Genomic DNA, 23441 nt, shown 5'->3' with positions numbered 1-23441 from the left:
AAGTCACGACATGTCGGAACATGTTGTAATATTATTTTATAAATCGTACGGGAGTTACCGCTCAACTGAATAATGATGGAATTCGCTCATGTATAGTAGATACGTACCTACCATGAATGTAGCACACATTCAAAACTATCCGTAGTCTATACGTGTCCTTTTATGAGTATTATTCTGATCCGTTTTTATGTGAAAATAGACATATTACACACGGCTAATTTGATTGAAAATTACGTTTCCTATGTTTCAAATGATGCAACTTTTTTGTTAAAACGAGTAAGTACCAAAATTTTACAATTAAATTCTTTGGTTTACTGAACTTGTGCTGAAAGGGTTATCGTATAATAATTATCGAGATACCTTAATATAAATTAGATTTAGATTCATTTATTACAATTCACTTCTAACGTTTTACAATAATATTATAAACTTGTACACCTTGACAAAAAGTAAAAAATTGCGGGTGAGTGGAGATTATTTTGTGCAATTAAATATAACGTCCTACGACGGTATGGTTGCGTTCGTAAGGAATGTTAACGGATATAAAGCAACTAAATGTCACATCAATTGCATGAACAAAAATAAATATGAATCGAAGTTCATTTTAAAATTTAGTGAATTGATTTGAATTATGAATTTATTAAATAGTTAGTCCTTTTTTATATAAACATAATAATTAATTACCATTGTCAAATCAATTCTTATTAATTCATCCTGGACAGTTGTCGCTAACATTGGAAAATAAGTTAAAGGACCTTGTTAATTGCTATATTATTTAAATGATTATTTACTGCTAATTTTATATTAGCACTAAGGTGTATTCTTGCTCGAAGCAGAATACATAAATGTGGCCACTACTCCTCGCAGGGGTTAGCCAGGTCAAATCCACCCTCGCAGGGTGTCTCTTAAGCATTTTTTGGCAGGTCCTACTTATTTCTAGTTACAAACATCCCTCGCGCAGCTGTCGCTCGCAGGGAAATGGTGCAAATATATATCGGCCCTCGCGGGGCTTTGATTACAACTGTCCCTCACGGAAAAGATGGTGCAAATATATATCAGCCCTCGCGGGGCTTTGATTACAACCGTCCCTCACGGAGGAATGGTGCAAATATAATATATCAGCCCTCGCGGGGCTTTGATAACAACCGTCCCCACGGGGAAATGGTGCAAATATAATATATCGGCCCTCGCGGGGCTTTGATGGCGATTGGTGCAAATATACAAAGGATTGATCATTAAAATGATCATAGATATTTGCTTTCGTCAACGAGGACCCACGAAAGAAGTTTTGGATATGACCGTATCGGATCTTCACTCTTCTAAGGTAGGTAGAAAAAGGTTTTGAAATCTACTTCACAGTGGGCAGTATAGTAATATGACCTAATAAATACAATAAAGGTTAGAGACGTCAAATAATGGGCGCATGAAATTGATACTTCGTATCCTAAAAGTTTACGCTTCAGGAATCAGGAAACCACCATTGGTTTACCAATTATGGAAATTGGAATTGACAAATCGTATTTACCAATGCAAAGCCTATTCACAACAAAGGAAGGCGAGTCGGATAAAATATCATCTCGCAGATGATTTGTGGCGGTGATTTCGAGGATTGTCACCAAGCCTTGTGTCAACGGTATGTTTGGTATCGTAATTCAATGGCACTAGCCGACCAATTTTCATATAAAAACATCGGAAGGGATTTTTTAATCGCAAAGCGATTGAATGTAACAAATGACGTTTGATTACGTATAGTTGACCTCTCATAGGCCTATTTTAGTTGCCCGATCTTGTAGGCAATTTATTTGACTCGTTTTTTCAACCCATTTGACCTCATTATTGCACCCATGAGATTTTTCTTCAGGGCTCAAACAATAAATCGCTGAGGGATTAGGATAATCGTGTGTTAGACAAGTTTCTTGTCATCCCACCAGGATTATTATATTGTACTAGCGGTCCGCCCCGGCTTCGCCCGTGGTACATATGAAAAATAGATGTTGGCCGATTCTCAGACTTACCCGATATGCACAGAAAATTTCATGAGAATCGGTCCACCCGTTTCGGAGGAGTATGCAGACTAACATTGTGACACGAGAATTTTATATATAAGATAATAAAGTTATATACAACTATTAACGTAAAACGTTTAAGTACTCAACGAATGCTGAGAATACTGACTGTAGTCAATCTTTCCAAACAAAAGCCTCTTATTATTAGATATTACTTGGAACCCCTACCCTTAACGAGAAAGCTCTGCCAAATGACTTCTCATTTCTTTGCTTTGAGGGGGGGGGGGGCAATAAATGAAATGCAGTACAGACTATACGGCTTTTAAAATATAAGTCTGGTAAGCGAACTAAACTTTGCTGGTTTAGTTCTTGCTATATCGCTATCCGTGCCTGCTTCTCGTGTTTACGGGTGAATTAAGTTTATCAATAGTCATAAATGCAATGCTATACAGAGGATATACTGCATTTAAAACATGACAAAGTCTGGTAAGCGAACTAAACTTTGCTAGTTTAGTTCTTGCTATATCGCTGTCCGTGGCTGCCTCGCGTGTTTACGGATGAATAAAGTAATGTCCTGTCTTCGCATCCACAGCTAGCTGTCCTATACTGTCATAATCTTAACACAGATTCATTCGACATAGCTCCCCACGAGCTCAGTTCTTCATTTTTGCACTCGCACAACTGTGGACAACACAAGAGCAATGCCTCCATTGGTAGCAGTTACAATCAAGGGCTAGCAAGGTAGGCTAGCCATATTACGGATGTTGGAACAACCGACTATATTTAGGGCAATTTTCTTTGTCCAGTGTAACGTTTGTCCAGTGTGCATTTAGCATTCCTACGGAACAAAGATGGGATCAGATCTGCATCCTTGATGAAGTTAATCGAAAGGAGATACTTTCAGACGAGTATAGTATTCAAAATCCACCATATTCCTGAACATAATAATGCATAGTTAAAGCTTCACGCGTCCTACGTACATTATTTGCTCGTAACTAAATCAGTATGTTATAGTAGGACGCGTGAGAGATTAAGCTTATAATCTCTCTTGCCATTATCCTGCAGCAGAATTTCTTGGCGATAATTTGTTCTCGTTAGAACGAGCGAGGTTGTTACGATAATATGAGAAATCCTGTCAGTTAGAGACCTGAACGACGCGATAGAGTACCGCTATTTCAGTAGTAGTAGCACCTAGAAAGGTGAAGGTATTCTGGAAAGCGGAACTGAAGGCCCGGTCAGCAGCACCAGCCACCTAATAGACAGTGTTCAGTGCTGCACCATTATAATCTGCAAAATGACTCTGACGGTATGAAAATGTGGAGTACATTTTCAAAATATCAAATGATATAGTTGGAATAAAAATCCTATTTGCCTCCGTCTACCCAAAAGACATACGGAGTAGCTAGTAGTAGTTGGTTGAATTAGAATAAGTACCTATAGTTAAAATCCTTTGTTACTGACTGGAAAAATTTGGCTCTTTTCCTATCTGACGTTCATATAGCTGTTGACTGCCTAGTGTTATGCACAAACACTATTATTATAAATAAGTCACGTTATGTAGTCCCGAGGCTTTCGGTATATAAGTTCTGATGTAAATCATAATTATACCTTAAAACCGAATTGATTAGAAGTAACGTACTTGGCTGTAGTAATTGCAGTTTTGGGACACAGATAAGCTCCTTATCATTTTAGTCTCTTGAGTTCAGTATATTTGTTTCCAGTACAGAGTTTATGACCTATCAGTTTTAAATAAATAATTCATGCATTGTACTGAAAGTACTAGCCATGTTTAGATTATGATTGGTGGCGTTGGCTCTAAACATTAATAGATACCGCGCGGTTTGGTTGGATGTTTAAAATCTGTATTATAATTAAAACCGTTTACCTGTTTTGATATTTTATTGCCTTATACAAGGGGTGACCTTTTAAATTTATTTCTGACCCCAAAAGTAAGGACCAAGGTCTCTTCTTGTCTGCTTGTAGCAGGTTGGGTTAAAACTGTGTGGATTGAGACAGGTGGTAATTCTATGTTAAGATGATTCAATTGTGCTTCTGCAGAGTTCTAATTGAATAGATAAAGGTTTGAGTTTGAGGTATTTTTTTGCCTCGTCGGGATCAGCTGTTGCTTCATTTTGTAAGTAACATCTAAATGCTTAATTGAAAGTCGTTACTGGCGCTTTCGCAGATTTACGCTAAAGATAGTGAAAATTGTAGTAACTTTAACTTTTCAAGCCCAAAAGGTTGACTAAGGTACACTTGAACCAATCTCATAAGTTCTAATACTTTTAATCATTATGATTAACTTTTTGGTTCTTATTTGATTAACTTTTCATCTGGGATTGTTAATATATTATATAATATAAAAATTTGTGTGATTTATTGGTAGGTATACTATCTGCACACCTTACTCTTTCAAATAAAGAAATAAGTAATTACTTATGTATTCAAATTCACATTGGCGTCCATATATTGTACACCAGGTGGTTAACAAACAGGTCTCAATAAGTAAGCTTCAAATTACGGTCAAGTGTTTAATAGCTGTGTTTTACCTGAAAATAAAACACATATTAAATACTTACCTATATTTGAAGCTTACACTTAACGTCCACCTGTTGTGGATTTCGACTCAATGAAAAATATCCAGCGCCCGCACATTATCGTGCGCCCCGCCACCTGGTGGGGAGGTGTGCGAGAGAGATAGCATACGTACAACGGAAAGAGAGGGAAAAATAGGCGGAAAAAGCTAGGTGCCTTCTCAATAAGTAAGCTTCAAATATAGGTAAGTATTTAATATGTGTTTTATTTTCAGGTAAAACACAGCTATTATTTTACGCCTATTAACTCCGACGCTAAAATAAAATTTGTAAAAAAATACAACACCCGACGTTAAAGCGTCCTAACGCCGCGACAGAGCGTTGCGTACTGCTAGCGCCGGCGCTCTGTTTGACGGTATTCTACGATGGTAGTAGAACACATCTTAGCGTCATATCGCGGCGTCAACTTAACGCTCTGACGCGCGCTAAGTACGCGTCCTGTCTGACAAAGCCTTAAGTGTTCTTTTATAACACCATAATTAAAAATGAAGCTATCATGAGTAGCTCCACCATAAGTTGGATCCACATTTAAAATATTTAAATCTGCATCTGTAATCTGAAAAAAAAAATATAATAAAGATAATTGAATACCTAATGATAATTGATTACAACATTGAAATCCATTTTACCAATTGCACATTTCTTGCATGGTAGCCTTTGCGGCAGTAGAAACGTTCTTCATTCTCTGCTGGTTTTTTCATTGCCACCAGAGTGCCATCAATACACCCAAGAGCTGCTGGAAAGCCAAACTTTTTGTAGAACCTGTAATTTGTAAAAATGTAAAAAAATCAAAGGGTCACTTTAATTATAATATATTATACCTACTAACCTTTCTTTTAACATTTGTCTTTCTTGTATATTTTGAGGAAACCTTATATATTTTCTTACTATGGCCGGATTATTCAGAGCTTCCACTACTTCATTTATGCAACGAGATGCTGATGGTTGCGATAAATAGGTTCTTATGTTTTCTTTAATAATTTTCTGATAACTGCCATTAGCCAAGAATGACAAGGTGCATAATATCTGAAACAATAAATCAATAAAAAAATAAATACCTACTTTACCTGGATCTAGTCAAAACAACAAAGGGACCAATTTGGTTATTTTCATGCTGAATAGAATACCAATATTATAACTATAGGTACCTTAGACTAACATGAAAACATATATATGAGTACAGCTAGCGGGGAATCCACAAAGGGAATAAAATACTCCTTAATATGAAGTGTTTTTCTTAAATTAGGTATGGTATGCTTGGTTACAAATCTTTCCGCTATAAACTGTGTAAATACTTACAAAATTAACTTTATAGGTACTTAGTAAAATAAACTTACTTTTACACGAATTGAAAGTCCTTTTCCTAGACGTTTTGTGGGCTTTATCAGAGGCAGTAACTCATACTCCAGTTGGTCAATTAACTCCTTTGACAATCTATACACGCTCACATAGTCGTCATCTCGGGTTAATAAAGATAAACTTCGAATTTTGGTAGATTGTCGACGCTTTTCTAGTTTATCCAAAGCGTGAGCTTCTTCTAATATAGATTTATACAAAAACATTCTTGCCATCGTTATCGCTTAATTAGGTAGGCACTTATTCACTTTAAAAACTTTATATAAACACTATCTAACTATGATTTCTTCTATTTTCACTCGTAAAATAGATACTTATAATTTGACACTTTGAACCGGGTTTGAGTGCGAAGTGAGCGTCGAGCTCACGGTGGAATTACCTTAAAGAATGCCACTTTTTATGTCATCTCATACTTTATCTGTCAAAATCTCGAGTTCAATATAGTTCAACTCGCAAACACGCTCGCAAGAGTAGCGCTAGTGTAGATTCGAATTATCAACCGAGTTTTAAGAATGCCAATCAAGAAACTCACAGCGGATTCAGATTCGAAGTTTAGAATGAAGTCTTACAGAATCACACTTCTTGCCTCGTCCAAAGGAAACTTTGCAAGAAAAAAGCGTTTCACCCTTCTCTCGACCGGATTTGATCCCACACACTTCACATGTTTTATAATGCATACTAGCTTCGCCCGCTTTGTCGCCCGCTTTGTTTCCTAATTTACTAAAGCTTAGTAAAGTTATACCTCTATTTAAGAAGGGCGATCAAGAAGACTGTAACAATTATAGACCTATCTCTATTTTACCAACATGAATAAATGAATGTTTGAGTTTGAGTTTGTCTAAAACCTAATAAATTTTAAAACCTATAATAATATTATTTTTTATAAAATAAAACAATAATAAAATAAAATCATGTTTATTTTCGTAAGTATAACACTTTATAAAATTGACTAGTACACCTTGGACTTGACAAATAGCCGAATTGGAAACTCCTGTAATAAGTTTCCATAAAATTATATTTTAATCAACAAACAATATTATAGTTACCTATTTATAACATTTTTAATTTAAATTATCAAAACGGGTAAGTCCAATTTAGCAATAAAATCTTTCACGCGTTTTAAAATTGAAAATTGTGATTTGTTTGACCCTTCCTCTTGCTTGTGATCGCAGCGGTTTTATCGACATTTCGAAGATTTTGAAGACAAAATCCTAAAAATTAATCATCAACACAAATAATTTGACAACCAATTTGATAGTAGTATTGAATGCAGTCAAAACCTTGGCTTGAATGATGAACCAACTATCACAATAGCCAGTAAAATAACCGTCACTATCAAATGAATTACTGATTTCAGTTATAACCACAGGTGCAGCCTGATAAACAAAAAAAAATGCAGCAAGGATGTGGTTTCCATTTCAGGACATAAGAAACGTGCTTCGTCGAGCTCTAAACAGGACTGCGTGAGCATACTTACTTTCAACCCTTTGTCTAGGATATAAGGATATTTAGGAAGGATAATGAAAGTAAGATTATCAACATCACTATGGACAGCTAATGGTATTAATCCATACTAATATTATAAATGCGAAAGTAACTCTGTCTGTCTGTCTGTCTGTTACTCAATCTCGCCTTAACTACTGAACCAATTTGCATGAAATTTGGTATAGAGATATTTTGATACCCGAGAAAGGACATAGGATAGGTTTTATCCCGGAAATCCTACGGGAAAGAGTTTTTCTTTGAAAACGCGGGCGGAGCCGCGGGCGGAAAGCTAGTTTATAATAATTGTCAATTTCGTTATTAATTATTAACGGTATATGTTAGCAAATTCCCTACCATTATCGCTTTGCAATATACTAGGCGCTCCGGATGTAGAAAAAATGTCTAATAAATGATGCGCTACCTCTTCTGCTCGCTTACTTTTTAAACACCACAGCTGCACGAATTTTGTTAGGTGATCTTGATCATCTTGATTCATCATCACTTTGAGATTGCATGTCTATAAGATCAACTTGACACCTTGAATTAAGCTTTTTTGGCAAACTTTTTTTTCTGACAAGATTTACATAGATTCAAATACACAGTGACGAGTTCAGCAGTTACATTTTTATATCTTAATTTGAACTCTTTCATCATTCTGACTCAAACTCAAACAAACTCAAACATTCATTTATTCAATTAGACTACTATTTAGTAGCACTTTCGAATCGTCATTACATAGTATTTTTAACATTTACCACCGATTCGGAAAGCAGTATCTATGGAGAAGAATCGGCAAGAAACTCCATAGTTGCTCTTTTAAATAATGTCAATAAATTTACATAATATGTAACTTATATCTAACTACATAATATGCCAAAGAACTGTCCTGTGGTTTTTACGCGACAACCCTCCATGGGTCTTTATCGTCCATATTTCCTGAATACTGTAGTACGCTCTCTGAACTAGTACATTTTTTATGTAAGTTTTAAATTTAGAACTACTAAACTCTTTAATATTGTGAGGAATTCTATTGTATAAGCGTATACCTTGACCCATAAATGAATTTTTAACTTTAGCTAATCGGAAAAATGGCATTTCAATTCTATTCTTGTTCCTTGTGCCATAATCGTGTCTATCTCCTACTCTTGTGTGTAAGTCAGAGCTTTTGTGTACATGCAAAATATTATTAAATATATACTGTGATGGTACAGTAAGGATACCAGTATTCTTAAAATGATCTCTTAGTGAGTCCCGAGCACGTAAATTATATATAGAGCGAATGGCTCTTTTCTGTAAGATAAATATAGTTTCTATATCTGCAGCCCTGCCCCACAGTAGAATTCCATAGGACATAATGCTATGAAAGTAGCTGAAATAAACCAATCTAGCCGTATCTTCATCGGTGAGATGCCTTATTTTTCGGACTGCATATGCAGCAGAACTGAGCTTACCTGCAGCGGTGTTGACATGGGCTCCCCACTGTAGTTTCTCGTCCAATGTTAACCCTAGAAATACAGTAGACTCAGTAGGATGCAATACCTCCCCGTTCAAGGTAATATCTCTGTTCAACTTTTTTACATTAGGAAGTAAAAATTCAACACAAGTGGTTTTTTTGGCATTTAATAATAAATTATTGGCAGTAAACCATTCAGATATGTGTAAAAGAGCACTGTTCACTTCGTCAACATTTGGGTCATGCCTATCCACATTAAAAATTAATGAGGTATCATCTGCAAACAGAACTATTTCACACCTATCCTGCAAATAATAGGGAAGATCATTGATATATACCAAGAACAAGAAGGGACCTAAAATTGACCCCTGTGGAACACCAATGTTAATTGACGCACCGCTAGAACGTTCTCCATTAACAACTACAGTCTGTATCCTATCATGCAGGTATGACGCTATGAGGTTCTGGGCTTTTCCTTTAATTCCATAGTGATTAAGTTTACGTAACAAAGTACAATGTTCAACGCAGTCAAATGCCTTGGAGAGGTCACAAAATATCCCTAGAGCATTTTTTGAGTTTTCCCATGCCTTATATATATGTGTTAGAAGTGCAACTCCAGCATCTGTGGTTGAGCGCCCCTTTGTGAAACCAAACTGTTTGGTGTGCAGTAAATTATTAGATGCAAAATGACTACTCAATTGGTTTAATATTAACTTCTCGAATACCTTACTTAATGTTGGTAAAATAGAGATAGGTCTATAATTGTTACAGTCTTCTTGATCGCCCTTCTTAAATAAAGGTATAACTTTACTAAGCTTTAGTAAATTAGGAAATGTACCATAGTCACAACACTTATTAAATATGGAAGCTAAATTTTTCGCAATATTTTCTATTATATTATTAACTAAATTTACGGACATTCCCCAAAGATCACAAGTATTTTTAAGATTAAGCGTCTTAAAGGCAGCAACAATATCATTAGCAGTTACGTGTCGTAATTCAAATAATGTACTGCACTCCGCAACATGGTCCCTCAAAAAGGTCTCTGCAAGTGCTGAAGACGAATTTAAACTATTAGTAATAGTAGCAGGGACACTACTGAAGAATTCTTCAAAAGTAAGCGCAACATCAGCACTTTTGTCAATAACCCTGTCATTATTTACAAGTTTTATGGTATTACTTGATTTGCTTTTACCCATTTCACCATTAATAATTGACCAAACTGTTTTAACTTTATTATCAGAGTCGCGTATTTTTTCTTTGATATACAAACGCTTTGCAGTGAAACAAACTTTTTTAAAAATTTTTGAGTAATTTCTAACATAACTAAGAAAAGATGGGTCTTTATTATATTGCTTCATACCATATAATTCATAAAGAATGTTCCTGCACCTATGTATACTAGCTGTCGCCCATTTACTAAATGGTAAATCCTTGGTAATATTTAAAGATTTAACTTTAAATATTTTTTCAAATTCTTTATGTACTAAATTAAAAAGATTTTTAAACATTTCACAAGGACTATTAGGATAGGATTGAACATTTAGTACGGGCAGGTTTTTATTAATATTATTCCTAAATTTATTAATGCCTTTTTTAGTTATAGGCCTAACATTAATCCTTTTAAATGTAGGTATGCAATCCCATTCAAAAACTACTTTCTGGCCACAGTGATCCGAAGTCAATGTATTGAGAATATTTTTCTCTAAACAGATGCAGTCACAGTATATATTATCAATACAAGTTGCAGAAGTAGGTGTAATTCGTGTGGGTTCGTTAAAAAGTTTATATAGATTAAATGACTGAAACAAATTAACAATTCGTGTAGCCGTTTGTGTTTGTAAAAGTAAATCAATATTAAAATCACCACAAACTATAACTTTTTTTTTACTCCTGCTTAGACGCTTTAATATTTCTTCCATGACTGTCTCAAACATATTATAGTCACTGGAAGGGGGTCTATAAACGCAAACAATAATATAACGCTCCAGCTCCACACAGGACAGTTCAATGGTCCGTTCTACAGAAAGACTAACAATGTCAGTTCGTTCTTTACATTTTACACTATCATGTACAAAAATAACAGAACCTCCGTGAATAGCCTGTGTCCTAAAGTATATACTTTTTAATTTGTAATTTTCAATATTTACTAACGACTGACATTGTTTAAGCCAATGTTCTGTTACACAAAATATTTTAATATTGTTATCATTCAGAAACAATTCTATTTCTAACAATTTGCTAGCCAAGCCTTGAATATTTTGATGCACAATGGAAAAAGACTGCTTAGCTGTTGTCTTATATACTAGTTTAAATCTAGCTTAGGGCTAGATTGTCTGTCTACACTTAATCTAGGTTGATGTATAAAATTACTACTACATAAAATTATAGTAGATTGATGGTCTGATACCGAACATGTACCAGACTGGTTAATATTATATGCTATTAACATAGCAAGTTCACGCTTATATCTATATGGCAGATACACTGTATTCTTTGTCAAAGTAAAAGATTTAATACATGAGTTAATGTCAAAGTAAATAAATGCATCACGATGATGATTTGTTAGGTTATACAATTTTAAATTCATATAATGAATTAATCTATTTTGTTCTTGTGTTAAACCAGGTAGGTATGGCAAGGTACACAACATAAATTTACATTTAGTCTTACTACTAATATCTAACATTTTTTTTAATCCTACATCAATATCCTTATTATTTATATTTAAACTGTCCCCATATAATATAATTACAATATTATTCTTATTAAAGCTGAAATTATCCAGTGATTTGATTATATATTTAAATGAACTGTTAGGCGTACAAACATTAGTAACTTTAAGCCCTAAGTTGTTGAGCATAGCGCCAAATCCCTGACCAATATTATCTGACAACACAATTATTTCCTGCTTTGAAAGGTATTTAGTATTACTGGTTGTAATTGTGGTAGTGGGTTTAACACTATGTATGTCTGTGTAGTCAGGCTTATGGGGCGACGGTTGCTCATTGTCATTGTTTGAACACTGACATACATGTTTATTGGTCAGCGACTCAAAACGATCCATATTCTCATTGCTCAACTTAATAAGATAATCTGCCTCTTGTATATGCTCGTTAATTTGCATTTGGGCAGAAGAGTATTTCTGGTTCACATCAGTTAACATTTGACTTAAGGAGTCTATCTTCTCCTTAAGTTCAGTTGTTTCTACATCATATAACATTTTATAGTATTCTAGATCCCTATCATATTTATCTAACTCCTGAACAAGGTTTATGTTGTCTTTCTTTAGTTGAACTATCTTTTTTAAAGAACTCTTTCTAACAATAGATTGCGTACGCTTGATGAACTTACTTATTCTAAGATATTTTTTGACTCTGCCGCCATGTCCAATACTAATATGACAGTCGTGGATTATTTGAAAAGTTTCCTCTAAGTGCATAGTATATAATGGGATCACCTTCGTTTTTTCACCGGAATTATGAATGAATGTTTATTTAGTTTATGAATGAAAAAATTATGTAGAAATGAATCTTCAGGTGTTTTCTTAGCATTCTTGTTCTTTGATGCTTTTACTTTTAAAATTAAAGATAAATATTGATCACTTGCAAACAACTGATTATTTTTTCCCTTATTTGCAATAAGTGCAGTGATAGTTTCATAGAAACGTTTTTTCATTCTGCCATCATCAGACACTGTTACGAATAAAAACTCGCGGAAATTGCGGCGCACACGGCGCGACCTCTTTTTACAAATCGACAACGAACACTATTGCGTCAACCACAAAATGGCGGCGATCACGCCACGCCGCAGCGGAAGAGCGAGAGAGGTAATAAGTCGGTTTTATACCGTATTTATTACTTTGGCTAACGTTGACCAGCTATTGTGAATAATATCTGCATAAAGTGATTAATTTATCATATTATCTAGTCAATTTGGGTATTATGTATAATGACCAGTCATTATGTAAAATAGCTACTTAATCACTATGACTGTAACATATGCATGATGAATTTAATCTGATTCTGTTTTACATATGCTTTAAGCTTAATACTTTTTTTTCCTTCGACTTTAAAATTTCTTATTACATAATATACAGGGTGTCCCAAAAAGTAGTGATATACTGAAGCTGGGAGGTAGAGGAATTAGAGGGCTATCCGAATCACCCCCATGTGTGTTATGCGATTTTTCGTACTTTCGGAGTTATGACGCTTTTTTCAATTTTTCATCTATCGCCGAGTACGATCAAATTTTTATTTATGGTGACGTGAATTATTGCGCTAGATACTTGATTTTTTTTGTGTGCTAAGCTGAGCCTATCGTTAGATCTTCGAATGGAATAAAAAAAGAATTAAATGCCAAGAAAGATAAAATTACCCAGTATGCTCATAAATTTAAGGGCCCATAAAAAAATAAAATCACATAAAAAAGGTTTTCCATTTGGCTTTTAAAAACTTGCTCTATCGATCAGGTAGCTACCCTAAAAATTTCATTTTATTATTCAGAAGGGTTCAATCGAAAAATTGAAATCTAAATGTGGTAAGTGCAAAATTTTTATTAACATGATGATCACTAAAACCAATAAATAGGTGTTTAATTACCAGAATTTTTTTAAAATAGCCCCGCTGTTGCTCAATGCAAGTGCGACATCACCGTAAAAAGTTGTCTTTTAAATGTCTGAATGCTCTTTTATCATTTTTAATGGTTTCTTCTGCTACTATGAATTTCCGGGTTATTTCGTCCAAATTGTGGCAGTCTCTCGTCTTTGTAGTATCCCCACGGAAAAAATCAATAGGGTTTATGTCCGGAGACCGTGGAGGCCAGGCTAAAGGGCAAAAATACCCTGAAAGATGGATTGGTCGTTGCAGCCTGCGCATGCGCCGGTGACGCCTGCTTTAAAGCCTGGCCTCCACGGTCCCTCGACCTAAACCCCATTCATTTGTTTCAATGGGGATACTAAAAAGACCTCGGCTACTTGAGAGAATGCCACAATGCCACTTTCTTGGCATTTAATTCTTTTTTTTATTCCATTCGAAGATCTAACGATAGTAAATGTTACCATACTGAATTAGCCTATATTTCAGCTTAGCACACAAAAAAAATCAAGCATCTAGCGCAATAATTCACGTCACCATAAATAAAAATATCATCGTACTCGGCGATAGATGAAAAATTGAAAAAAAATGTAATAACTCCGAAAATACAAAAAATCGCATAACACACATGGGGGTGATTCGGATAGCCCTCTTCGTCCTCTACCTCCCAGCTTCCGTTCATCACTACTTTTTGGGACACCCTGTATAATGTTCTTTTATATAACTAAGGTAGTAATGGTGAACAGAAAAACAATAGAATAGTGTTGCTCTGATATAGAGTTTTTTATTACATCAATATTACAGTACATTAATTACACTTCCAAGACATTGTTTTTAACGTTCATTTTCTTCATCATCCGAAATTTCGCTATCGCTATCACTGTTTCCATCATCATCCGATTCTTCAACAATGTTTTCCTCATCTGAAAATAGTAAAAAAAAATAATTTTAATAAATCAATAAGGTCAATACATAGGACTGCATATTAAATGTTACGGAATAAAATAGTTGTATGACACCTGAAATGCATTCCTCAGTTTCAGTCGATTGAGCTGTGGCAGTATCAACAGGTCCTTGTAAAAGTATGTCGTATATATAGAAGATGGAACCGTATTCCCCTCGAACCAATTAAAATCGTAACGACTATCAATTAAATTTTCCAACGGTTATTTTCAGGTGTAACAATTGTTGGTTCTTTTAAATGACAATTTCGCCATTTCCCTATCGTATGTGAGAGGAGGCCTTTTTCCAGCAATGAAATGTATAGAAGCTAGTGATGATGATGTTTACCGATCTTAATAAAATAAAATAAAAATGCAAATGTATTCGTATTTTTTTATTATAGTTATTTGTAATAAAACAAATGAGTACTTCTTAGTAATGAACTAAATAATTATCACTCTATCGAACCATGCACGTATAGCTGCTTCTGTGACTTGATTTGGGCTTGAAGGAAGATTTTGTGCAACGCGTTTAGATACTGTTGGATGTCTCTTTTAAAATTCTCAAACCAATATCTGCCAGACACACCATTTTTATAAGGGTTTGGACGATTTAAGTTTTGGACTTGCTTAGCCACTGTTTATGTTGTTATCTTGTCGGTATAGTCAATAAAAACCCAGGTGCACGTTTTATAAGAAAAACTTTATTACGATGAAAAATATATGTGTTACACGAGTAATGTCCGCAGAGAAGAGGAAGTACAAAACAAAATGTTGCCATTACATAAAAAGTGACCACAGATTATTGAAGGCGTAAATTTATTACAACACTACTCCTAAATTAATGCCTTCAGAATGCAACAATTTTACAATTTTACAGAAATTTAACTTTTACTGTTAAAAAAAACACATTATAATTAATACATGGTACACAAAAGTTTACATTTACTGCATAGCTCTCATTTAACATTTGCTACAATACTCAACAATATTAACTTGATACAAAACAAATAAAAGAAACAACATTTTCAAAAAGAAAACTAATAACAATAATAATTATTAATGTGTATTTACTTAGACTTAACACTTGATATTTGTTAGAATTCTAACAGACAGTTTACAGAAACAGTTTTACCTTATATACACAGAAAAACATAGAATTAATAAAAATAAACAAAGTTTACATTGGCTTAAATAGGCCTTATAACAATCCATACTAATATTATAAATGTGAAAGTAACTCTGTCTGTCTGTCTGTTACTCAATCACGCCTAAACTACTGAACTATTTGCATGAAATTTGGTATGGAGATATTTTGATACCAGAGTAAGGACATAGGCTATTTTTTATTGCGAAATACATATGTACCACGGGCGAAGCCGGGGCGGACCTCTAGTATAATAATATAAATCAAGTGTTACTGGTTACAATAATGAATTCCAATTTTGTTTCTTAGATAACAAGAAACAAAATTACGACAACTTAAGACAGTGGTTTGGTAAAAATATCTGCAAGTTGCTCATCGCTACATACATACTTTAAATCTATTACTTTACTATAATATTTTTCTTTCATACAATGAAATTGAATATCTATATGCTTACATCTTTTATGAAAGTTTATGTTTTTTATTACACTTATGGCACTTTGGTTGTCTAAGTTCAAACATACTGATTTTTTAATAAATTCACCTAAATCACATAACAATTGCTTATTAACCCACACAGCCTTTAGTCGCAGCGCAGGCTGCCATGAATTCAGCCTCGGTAGTGGAGAGGGCAACTATCTGCTACCTTTGAGAAGCCCATGTGACTGCTCCTCCATTCCTCATAAAGACATATCCCGTGACTGAACGTCTAGTGCTGGGGTCGTTTGCATAATCGGCATCACTATAGCCAACGATTGTGTTAGGTTCAGACATTAGAGTGTAACATAGACCATAATCTTTAGTCTCTTTTAAATATTTAAAGATTTTCTTAACAGCGCTCCAATGGTTTTTGTCATAAGAATTTAAAAATCGGCTGTAGTATGTAAATATTTGAGATTTCAAGTCTTTTGGATTTGAATTTAATCTATTTCGGGGGATCAAATTACCACTAGCTAGAGAACCTGCGTTAACAGATTCCGAAACAGGTTCTTGATTTTCCACCACTTCTTCAATTTGATTCATTTCTGGAGTCTCAACTTGATCCATTTCTGAAGTTTCAACTTGGTCTATTTCTGGAATCTCAACCGTGTCTGAATTTTGAGTTTCATTGTTATCAGATCCCGCATTTAAATCCTGAAAGTTGCTTTGGGTGTGCCTATTGATATTTCCTTAAAAAAACACCATTTGCCTATATAAGTCTCATAGCTATTAGGACTGCCTGGGTCACCCGATCGAGGACGACGAACTTTCTTAGCTTCCTTCATGAAGACGTCTCTCAAATTTTTCCACTTGTTTTTGACGTCGGCTTCTATTACAATCATAAAAATATTAATGTACTAAACAAACATAATAATAACAATCATAAAAATATTAATATTAATGGAATATACAAATAATTTTTCTGTATATAAGCAACCTAGGTTGAATACAAAATAAATTTTAAAATATTACATTATAATAAAATAAAAATATTTCTCTTTTTACAGGTACCTAACAACAGGAACATCATTCCGGAAATTATCAGTACCTTTCCGTATTTCAAAAACAGCCATAGCAAGCATTGTGTTGGAAGTTTGTACTGCTATTTGGAAAAATATGCATAACAAACATGAAATTTCCCAGTACTGAAGAATTTAAAACTATAGCAGAATCTTTTTCAATGAAAAATAAATTCCCACATTGTTGTGGCAATTTGGACGGCAAACACATTCGTGTCAAAAACCCGGCGAAGTGTGGCAGCATGTACTACAATTCTGATAAAACTATATTTAGGTGGTAGTAGTTAATTTTTCTTATGTATGCTAATATCGTGTTATTTGCTTTTACGGGGGTGACATTGTCAACTGTTGACAAAACCCCTTTTAAAAAAAGTAAGAATAAAAAAAAAAAAAATAATGTACTACAATTATAAAATGTACAACTCCATTGTACTGTTAGCTGTCACAGTTCAGGAGACGAGGCACACTAAAAACATTTATAATGCGACCTTATCCAAGAAGGCAAGCGACAGATGTCACAAAAATAAGATTCAATAAAAGATTATCTGCTACGGTGCAATGACCACCGAACAGCCTAGTCAGCAAATACTAGGTATCGCGGGCGGCGTTTAACATAAATTCATGCAGTCCACCAAATAACACATTACCGTCGCGACGCGTTAAACATTAAACATATAACATAACATATTTTATCTAACAGAATAATTAACATATAACAATTATTAACAATAGCATTAACAGTAAAACATTAGCAAGTAAAAGTATAACAGTGTTTTGTAACAAAAAAGTAGAACAGTGATTTTAGTAATAAATTAGTTAGTGAACATTTTAGTTTAATTTTATAACAAATCCCTCCAACACTAGCCACGCAGCCCTTCACTGGGTCTATCGCCCTACAACAACCTATAGGCTGTAAACGCTATTAAAATTGTAATGTCAATCTGTCTCTTGCACAATATTTTAATAGATATGGACAAAACATATTATATCGATCGACAACACCGTATAAATCGTCGACGGCACAACACATTGACGACATTAAACAGAACCAGGCGTAATAATAACACTTCCAGAGCTGCGATTATTGCAAAAATTTTACTAATTATTTCTCAAATTCGTCGTAAATAATGTAGTAAAGAAAATAAGTAATAAATAAAAAATATACTCACTTGTTTTTACTCACAAAATTTCGTGTCATTTGTAACAGGATGGCGGTTCTACAGGGGTCTTAGTACGCAATGACAAAAAGAAAAATGATGGTCAGAACCCTGATACCTTAAGATACTATAACGTTTTATAATCCTAACATAAAATATTATAGTATCTTCACCGTGTGTGACGCGCTTTAATTGTGATTGTGAATATATTTTATCATTAGACAATATCCGAATACGTTGAGTTTGAGGTTCATTTAAAACATACTGCGCTGAATGGTGTAGGTGGGAATGCGGAGATTCATTGGAAATAGTAACGTTAGTTGGAGGGATGGACTGTGCTGAGTTGGGTCGGTAGTGTGGCGAAGGAGATGAGCGAGACCAGTTTGAGCGATAAGAACTTTCTTAGGAGGATGAGCGATTCATATTAGTGGAATCGGTTATAGTATTTTGGTTACCTCGACGTCTTTTTATCAACATGCTATCAATCTCTAACATAATTTCTTCTCTTTCATTTTCTGGAAATTTTCTTAATTTTGTGGCAAGAAGTTTAGCATATATAGATCACTGTCTCGGATTGGACAAAGAAAACAACTTTCTCGAGGTTGATGATGTTTACTCCGTTATAATAATAATACAGAAAAACATGTATGCAAACTTTAAGTACATATTAATAATCAAAAATAGACGAAGAAAAACAACTGTCGCCGACGCTCGCGATTTGATCAGTGCCGGCCATAGAGTAAAGTAATACTGTGGGAATAGAAAACCAACTTCGTGCATTTTTTGGCCAACTAGTTTATGAACGCCATCGCCATAGACGTATTCCGAAACTTTGATTGCAAATATATATATATAGCTATATATTTTACAGATTCATATTTTTTAATAATGTATATACTACCGAGAACGTATACACGCAGCTTTGGAATTACCAATCTTGTGGGTTTTTATTTACAGCGTATATACATTCCAAGGTAGCATACACATAGTATTCTTCGATGATGTGTATGGGTACAATCAAGGGTACAGTAAATAAAATAAAACGCATAGAATCATTTCTTATTTTTATTGTGTTGGTGTTTAATGTAATAGGCCTTAGCATAATTTTTTATTTCGTCATCCCCATCATAATTTATTTTGCCGCTTAATATTCTATTAACCGAACGGCACCAACTATAAATTAAAACATTAACAGATTTGTCGCGGAATAATTTAATGAAATTAATTTTGTGTTCATCACAATTAAATATTTCAAAGTTAACAAATATGTCAATAATTTTGTTTATGTTACTTTTTACACATATAACATTAATATTTCTTTTTAGTTATGCAGTGGTTATATTTTGAATTTCACTAAAACATTCCACGACTTCATTGGAAGGATAACATAGCCATTTGGAATTTGCATATTCTTTTGATTTAATAAATGATGAATGAGATGAAATATTATGTTCTGTCGCAAATATGGTTTGTTTACATCTAACACAACCTCCAATACGAAGGTTTTGTAAAAAATTTTTCAGGACCCAACCACAAACATATCCTTTACTTTGCATTCCATCAGATATGTTTGTATTCTGCAAAATTTCTTCATTTATATAAAATGTTTCTCTTTCTTTATTTGCAATCTTAGTTATATTATCTGTCTTTGTTAATAAGAAGTCTAAGGATTGAAAAAATGTGCTCATATCTTCCTCACAATTAGCTTTGAGGGAATGGGAAGAACAAAAATTGCTTAACAAAAGTGCCTTAAATGCGCCCTCAAAGTTAATTATGTTAGGAGCTACATTTCTTATCCCTAGACTTCTTACACGTCCAAAGAAGTTTTCGATTGGGTCCTGATTAAAGTTGCGACATAACATGATATCAAATTCATAATTATTGTGCAATATTTTCCAAATAGCTTGGAATCCCTCTATAGTTTTGATAAGATTTTTTATACATATATGGTACCGTCTTTTCAAGAATACGTACTTTATTGCCAATTACCTTTCTTTCTATAAATTTCATTTCTTTTAAAAATTTTATGGCTTGTTTCCATAATTCATGATGGGGTGAATTGTGCTTTACACCTGACCTACACTTTTCCATTTTCTATAGAGAAAGTATTACTATTTAAAGAATCAAATAATTTGTCCAATAACAATATGACGGGAACTAACTGTGTGCACTCGAAGGAAACTTTTCCTGCATCATACAAATGTTTGGTGGCGGAAGCCATTGAATGGCTGAATAATTGTGTTGCAGTTTTCACTTTCATTTTCCATCCCCTCCAAGATTTGCCTTGTTTTAAATAGACTATTTTTGTGTCATTTATCAGACTTTCTATTGCCCCAACATTGACCATACTCTGATCACACACTGTAGCAATTATGTTTAGACCAGTAGCTGTTACATGTTTTACGACCTCCTTTATTACATTTTTTAAATCAAATCTTTTTAAACTTTGTGTAAAAAAATAAGCTACTGGTTGTTTATATTTTATTTTTATGCCTCTAACCATAAATACTAATGCATGATCAGCTATCTTTGTTGGGCCTATATTAGCAAATCCTTTAAGGGGGCGCATAAAGCAAAATAACCAATCTTCTATTAGATGATACGTGTAATATGCAAGACCAAATCTAAAAAATAAAATATATATCAAACTAGATGATATGTTCAACGATTCTGTTTAATCAAAAACATAAAATATTAAAATTTACTCGATAAAAAAAAATCACTAAGTTAGCTCTAATTTTCACACTTTTACGTTTTCTACTTGACATGGTAATATATTTAATTTGGTCTTGCATATTACACGTATCATCTAATAGAAGATTGGTTATTTTGCTTTATGCGCCCCCTTAAGCTCATCAGAGGCAGCAAGATAATGAACTTGTGTTTTAATTGACATCTCGTCAAATATGAGTGTGCACAATCTATCATCAGCACTCATATTGTCCACAGTTTCCTTCATTTTCTCAAAGATGAGAGTGTTTATGCCTGGCTTGATTTTAATTCTGCCTAACAGATTTCGGAGAGATTTAGCAGATGGCAATGTGAAACATTTGTATAATAAGGATCTTTGGGCTCCTTTTATACAATGCCATTGCTAAAATTATTTCTTCAGTAGTGAATCGACGTCCTTTGGGTTTTTTCGCGGATTCCCGAAACTGCATATTTGTTAAAAGTCTAGATGGCAAAGACTTTGTGACATTTTCAAATGATTTTTTCATTGAAAGTTTTTCAGCATCAGCCAAACGTGACTTAAAATTTTTATTTTTCCTTTTCAATCTGCATATTTCACTCCTTAAATTTCTTATTTGTTTTTGAGTTGTTTTATAATAATGCAGACATTGTGACTTCTTTCTTGTACCTGTAATGGAAGAATTATATAAAATACTGTGGTTGGTTGAATGATGAAAATTAAAATAATATAACAAAAAAATAAAAATGTTTTATATGATTAATTAAAAAAATATCCAGCAAAGCTTAGGCACATAGGTATTTAACATAGAAATCTAAATAACAAGACACATAGAAGTGCTATAATGTCATAATTCGTATAAAAACCGCTGTCGCCAAAATCAACACATTCAAACCGAAAGCTAAACAGTACACACAAGTAAACTATGCCTTTTATTGGACAGCTTGATTTTAGTGAAAACTAACTTATCTATTAAATTAAGCTTTTGAATATGTATCCTAACGCACGAATTTACGGTTTATTTTAGAATAACATCCCTAAGTATATGAGACTTTTTGCTCCAATACGAACAAACGTGATAATAAGAATGGTCGACTGTGTCATTCATTGTTATTTCGATTACTATGGTGACACTCGTAATACTTGTAAATATTCTATAATTTTAAGGAAAAACGGCATTATTTCTAAAAAAAATATTTTCCGATGAAATATTATTCCTTTATAAGTATAATTACAACTTGTGGAAGAATTTCCGCAATGGGAATTGCTGAAACACACCATGTATACACTCATACGTCTCCAGAGCAACTGAACAGTGACGAATGCACTGGTGATGTGCAAATCACCTGAGTGGCGACAAGGTCACGCACGCTTACGACTTCTAGTGTCTTGTTATTTAGATTTCTATGGTATTTAATGTTAATTTACCTGACAGCAGTGATGGTTTTGGCTGCACATACATACTAGGTCCAGGCTCATCTAATGCAGTGACTCCAGTCACTTGTTGTAGTACACAAGATGGTATGTTCATAGTGGGCTCTACAGTTTTCACAGCAGTAATAGTAGACAACCCTGAAATTATAAATAGTTATTTACAACTTCATCCACAACAATCAATTTTTGTCATCCTACAGTATGATAGTGTTTTATCATATAAATGGTATTTGAAAGTTATTCATAGGTTCAGTTAACATTTATCATTTGGAATGATCATTTAATATTGCATACAATTATATTATAATATACTGTATTATCAATCGTACTCACTTAAATTAAATATGACTTTATAATGGTTTGTAATAAAGCAGTATTAAGTTATGTGTAATGTATGCTTTTATTTTTAGTTATGTCTAGTATTAGAATAACCTATCGGCCAAGAATCAAACAAAGAATTTTTGTGTATTTTTTTTTAATATCATAATTCATAAATATATTTAACAAGTTTAGCTAATGCTAATCAAATGAAAATAATATGCTTAGAACCCAACAAGATAGCCAATAACAATAATATAACAAAGTCAATAAATACATCTTGATCTCAAGTTGTAATTGCACTAACTGATAAAAAATTGTTATTTGGATACCTAATGTAAATAAATTAGTAATAAATTACAAACTAGCTGTGCTCCGCGGTTTCACCCACATTGCTCCGCTCCTGTTGGTCTTAGCATGATGATATAGCCTATACTTATATAAAAAAACGCGAGTTTGAAACCGGCCTCGTGAGCATATAATTTGTTTTTTTTTAATTTATCAAGATTTAAATATTTACATTAACTTACCGTGTATGTTCTTCACAGGAATAGCTAAAGCACTCAAGCGATTGTTGCGATTTTTATGGCTTTCCAAAAAATGTATGTCACAAATTTTTTTAGATTTGAAAATTTCTCCATCACTGATGTCTTTTATGGCTGGTTCACACTTTGATTAGTGCGAGTGCAGGTGATGAGTGCGAGTGCAGGTGTGTAGTGCGAGTAGTGTCCAATTGACTGCGAGTGCAGGTGATTAGTGCGAGTGCA

General features: G+C 33.7%; 1 protein-coding gene and 1 long non-coding RNA gene across 2 annotated transcripts; one reads left to right on the top strand and one right to left on the bottom strand.

Annotated features, from left to right (window-relative positions):
• The first annotated feature begins 6859 nt into the window (after positions 1-6859).
• Positions 6860-17331, top strand: LOC149896048 (uncharacterized). The gene is made up of 2 exons (XR_016458406.1): positions 6860-7482; positions 17065-17331. It is a non-coding gene; the product is annotated as an uncharacterized LOC149896048 (long non-coding RNA).
• Positions 17332-21082: 3751 nt separating this feature from the next.
• On the bottom strand, positions 21083-23324 carry LOC149896047 (uncharacterized). The gene is made up of 3 exons (XM_090118343.1): positions 23205-23324; positions 22351-22494; positions 21083-21591 (listed from the first exon to the last, which is right to left on the bottom strand). Exons 2-3 carry the CDS (start codon positions 22451-22453, stop codon positions 21260-21262), a joined length of 435 nt encoding a protein of 144 aa, XP_089974469.1. The 5' UTR covers positions 22454-22494; positions 23205-23324; the 3' UTR covers positions 21083-21259.
• Positions 23325-23441: the final 117 nt, after the last annotated feature.

Source organism: Colias eurytheme, chromosome 29 (assembly GCF_061535395.1).
Source record: "Colias eurytheme isolate Ceu_HAF_F1 chromosome 29, ilColEury1 Martin Lab GWU primary, whole genome shotgun sequence".
Lineage (NCBI taxonomy): Eukaryota > Metazoa > Arthropoda > Insecta > Lepidoptera > Pieridae > Colias > Colias eurytheme.
Note: the sequence above shows the minus strand (reverse complement) of the source record. Positions and strands in the feature narration are given on the sequence as shown.

Coding starts and splice junctions, on each gene's coding strand:
- LOC149896047 (XM_090118343.1), bottom strand. CDS start 22,453: ATGAACATACCATCTTGTGTACTACAACAAGTGACTGGAGTCACTGCA. Junction 21,592..22,350: donor AAAACCATCACTGCTGTCAG/GTAAATTAACAT, acceptor CTTCCATTACAG/GTACAAGAAAGAAGTCACAA.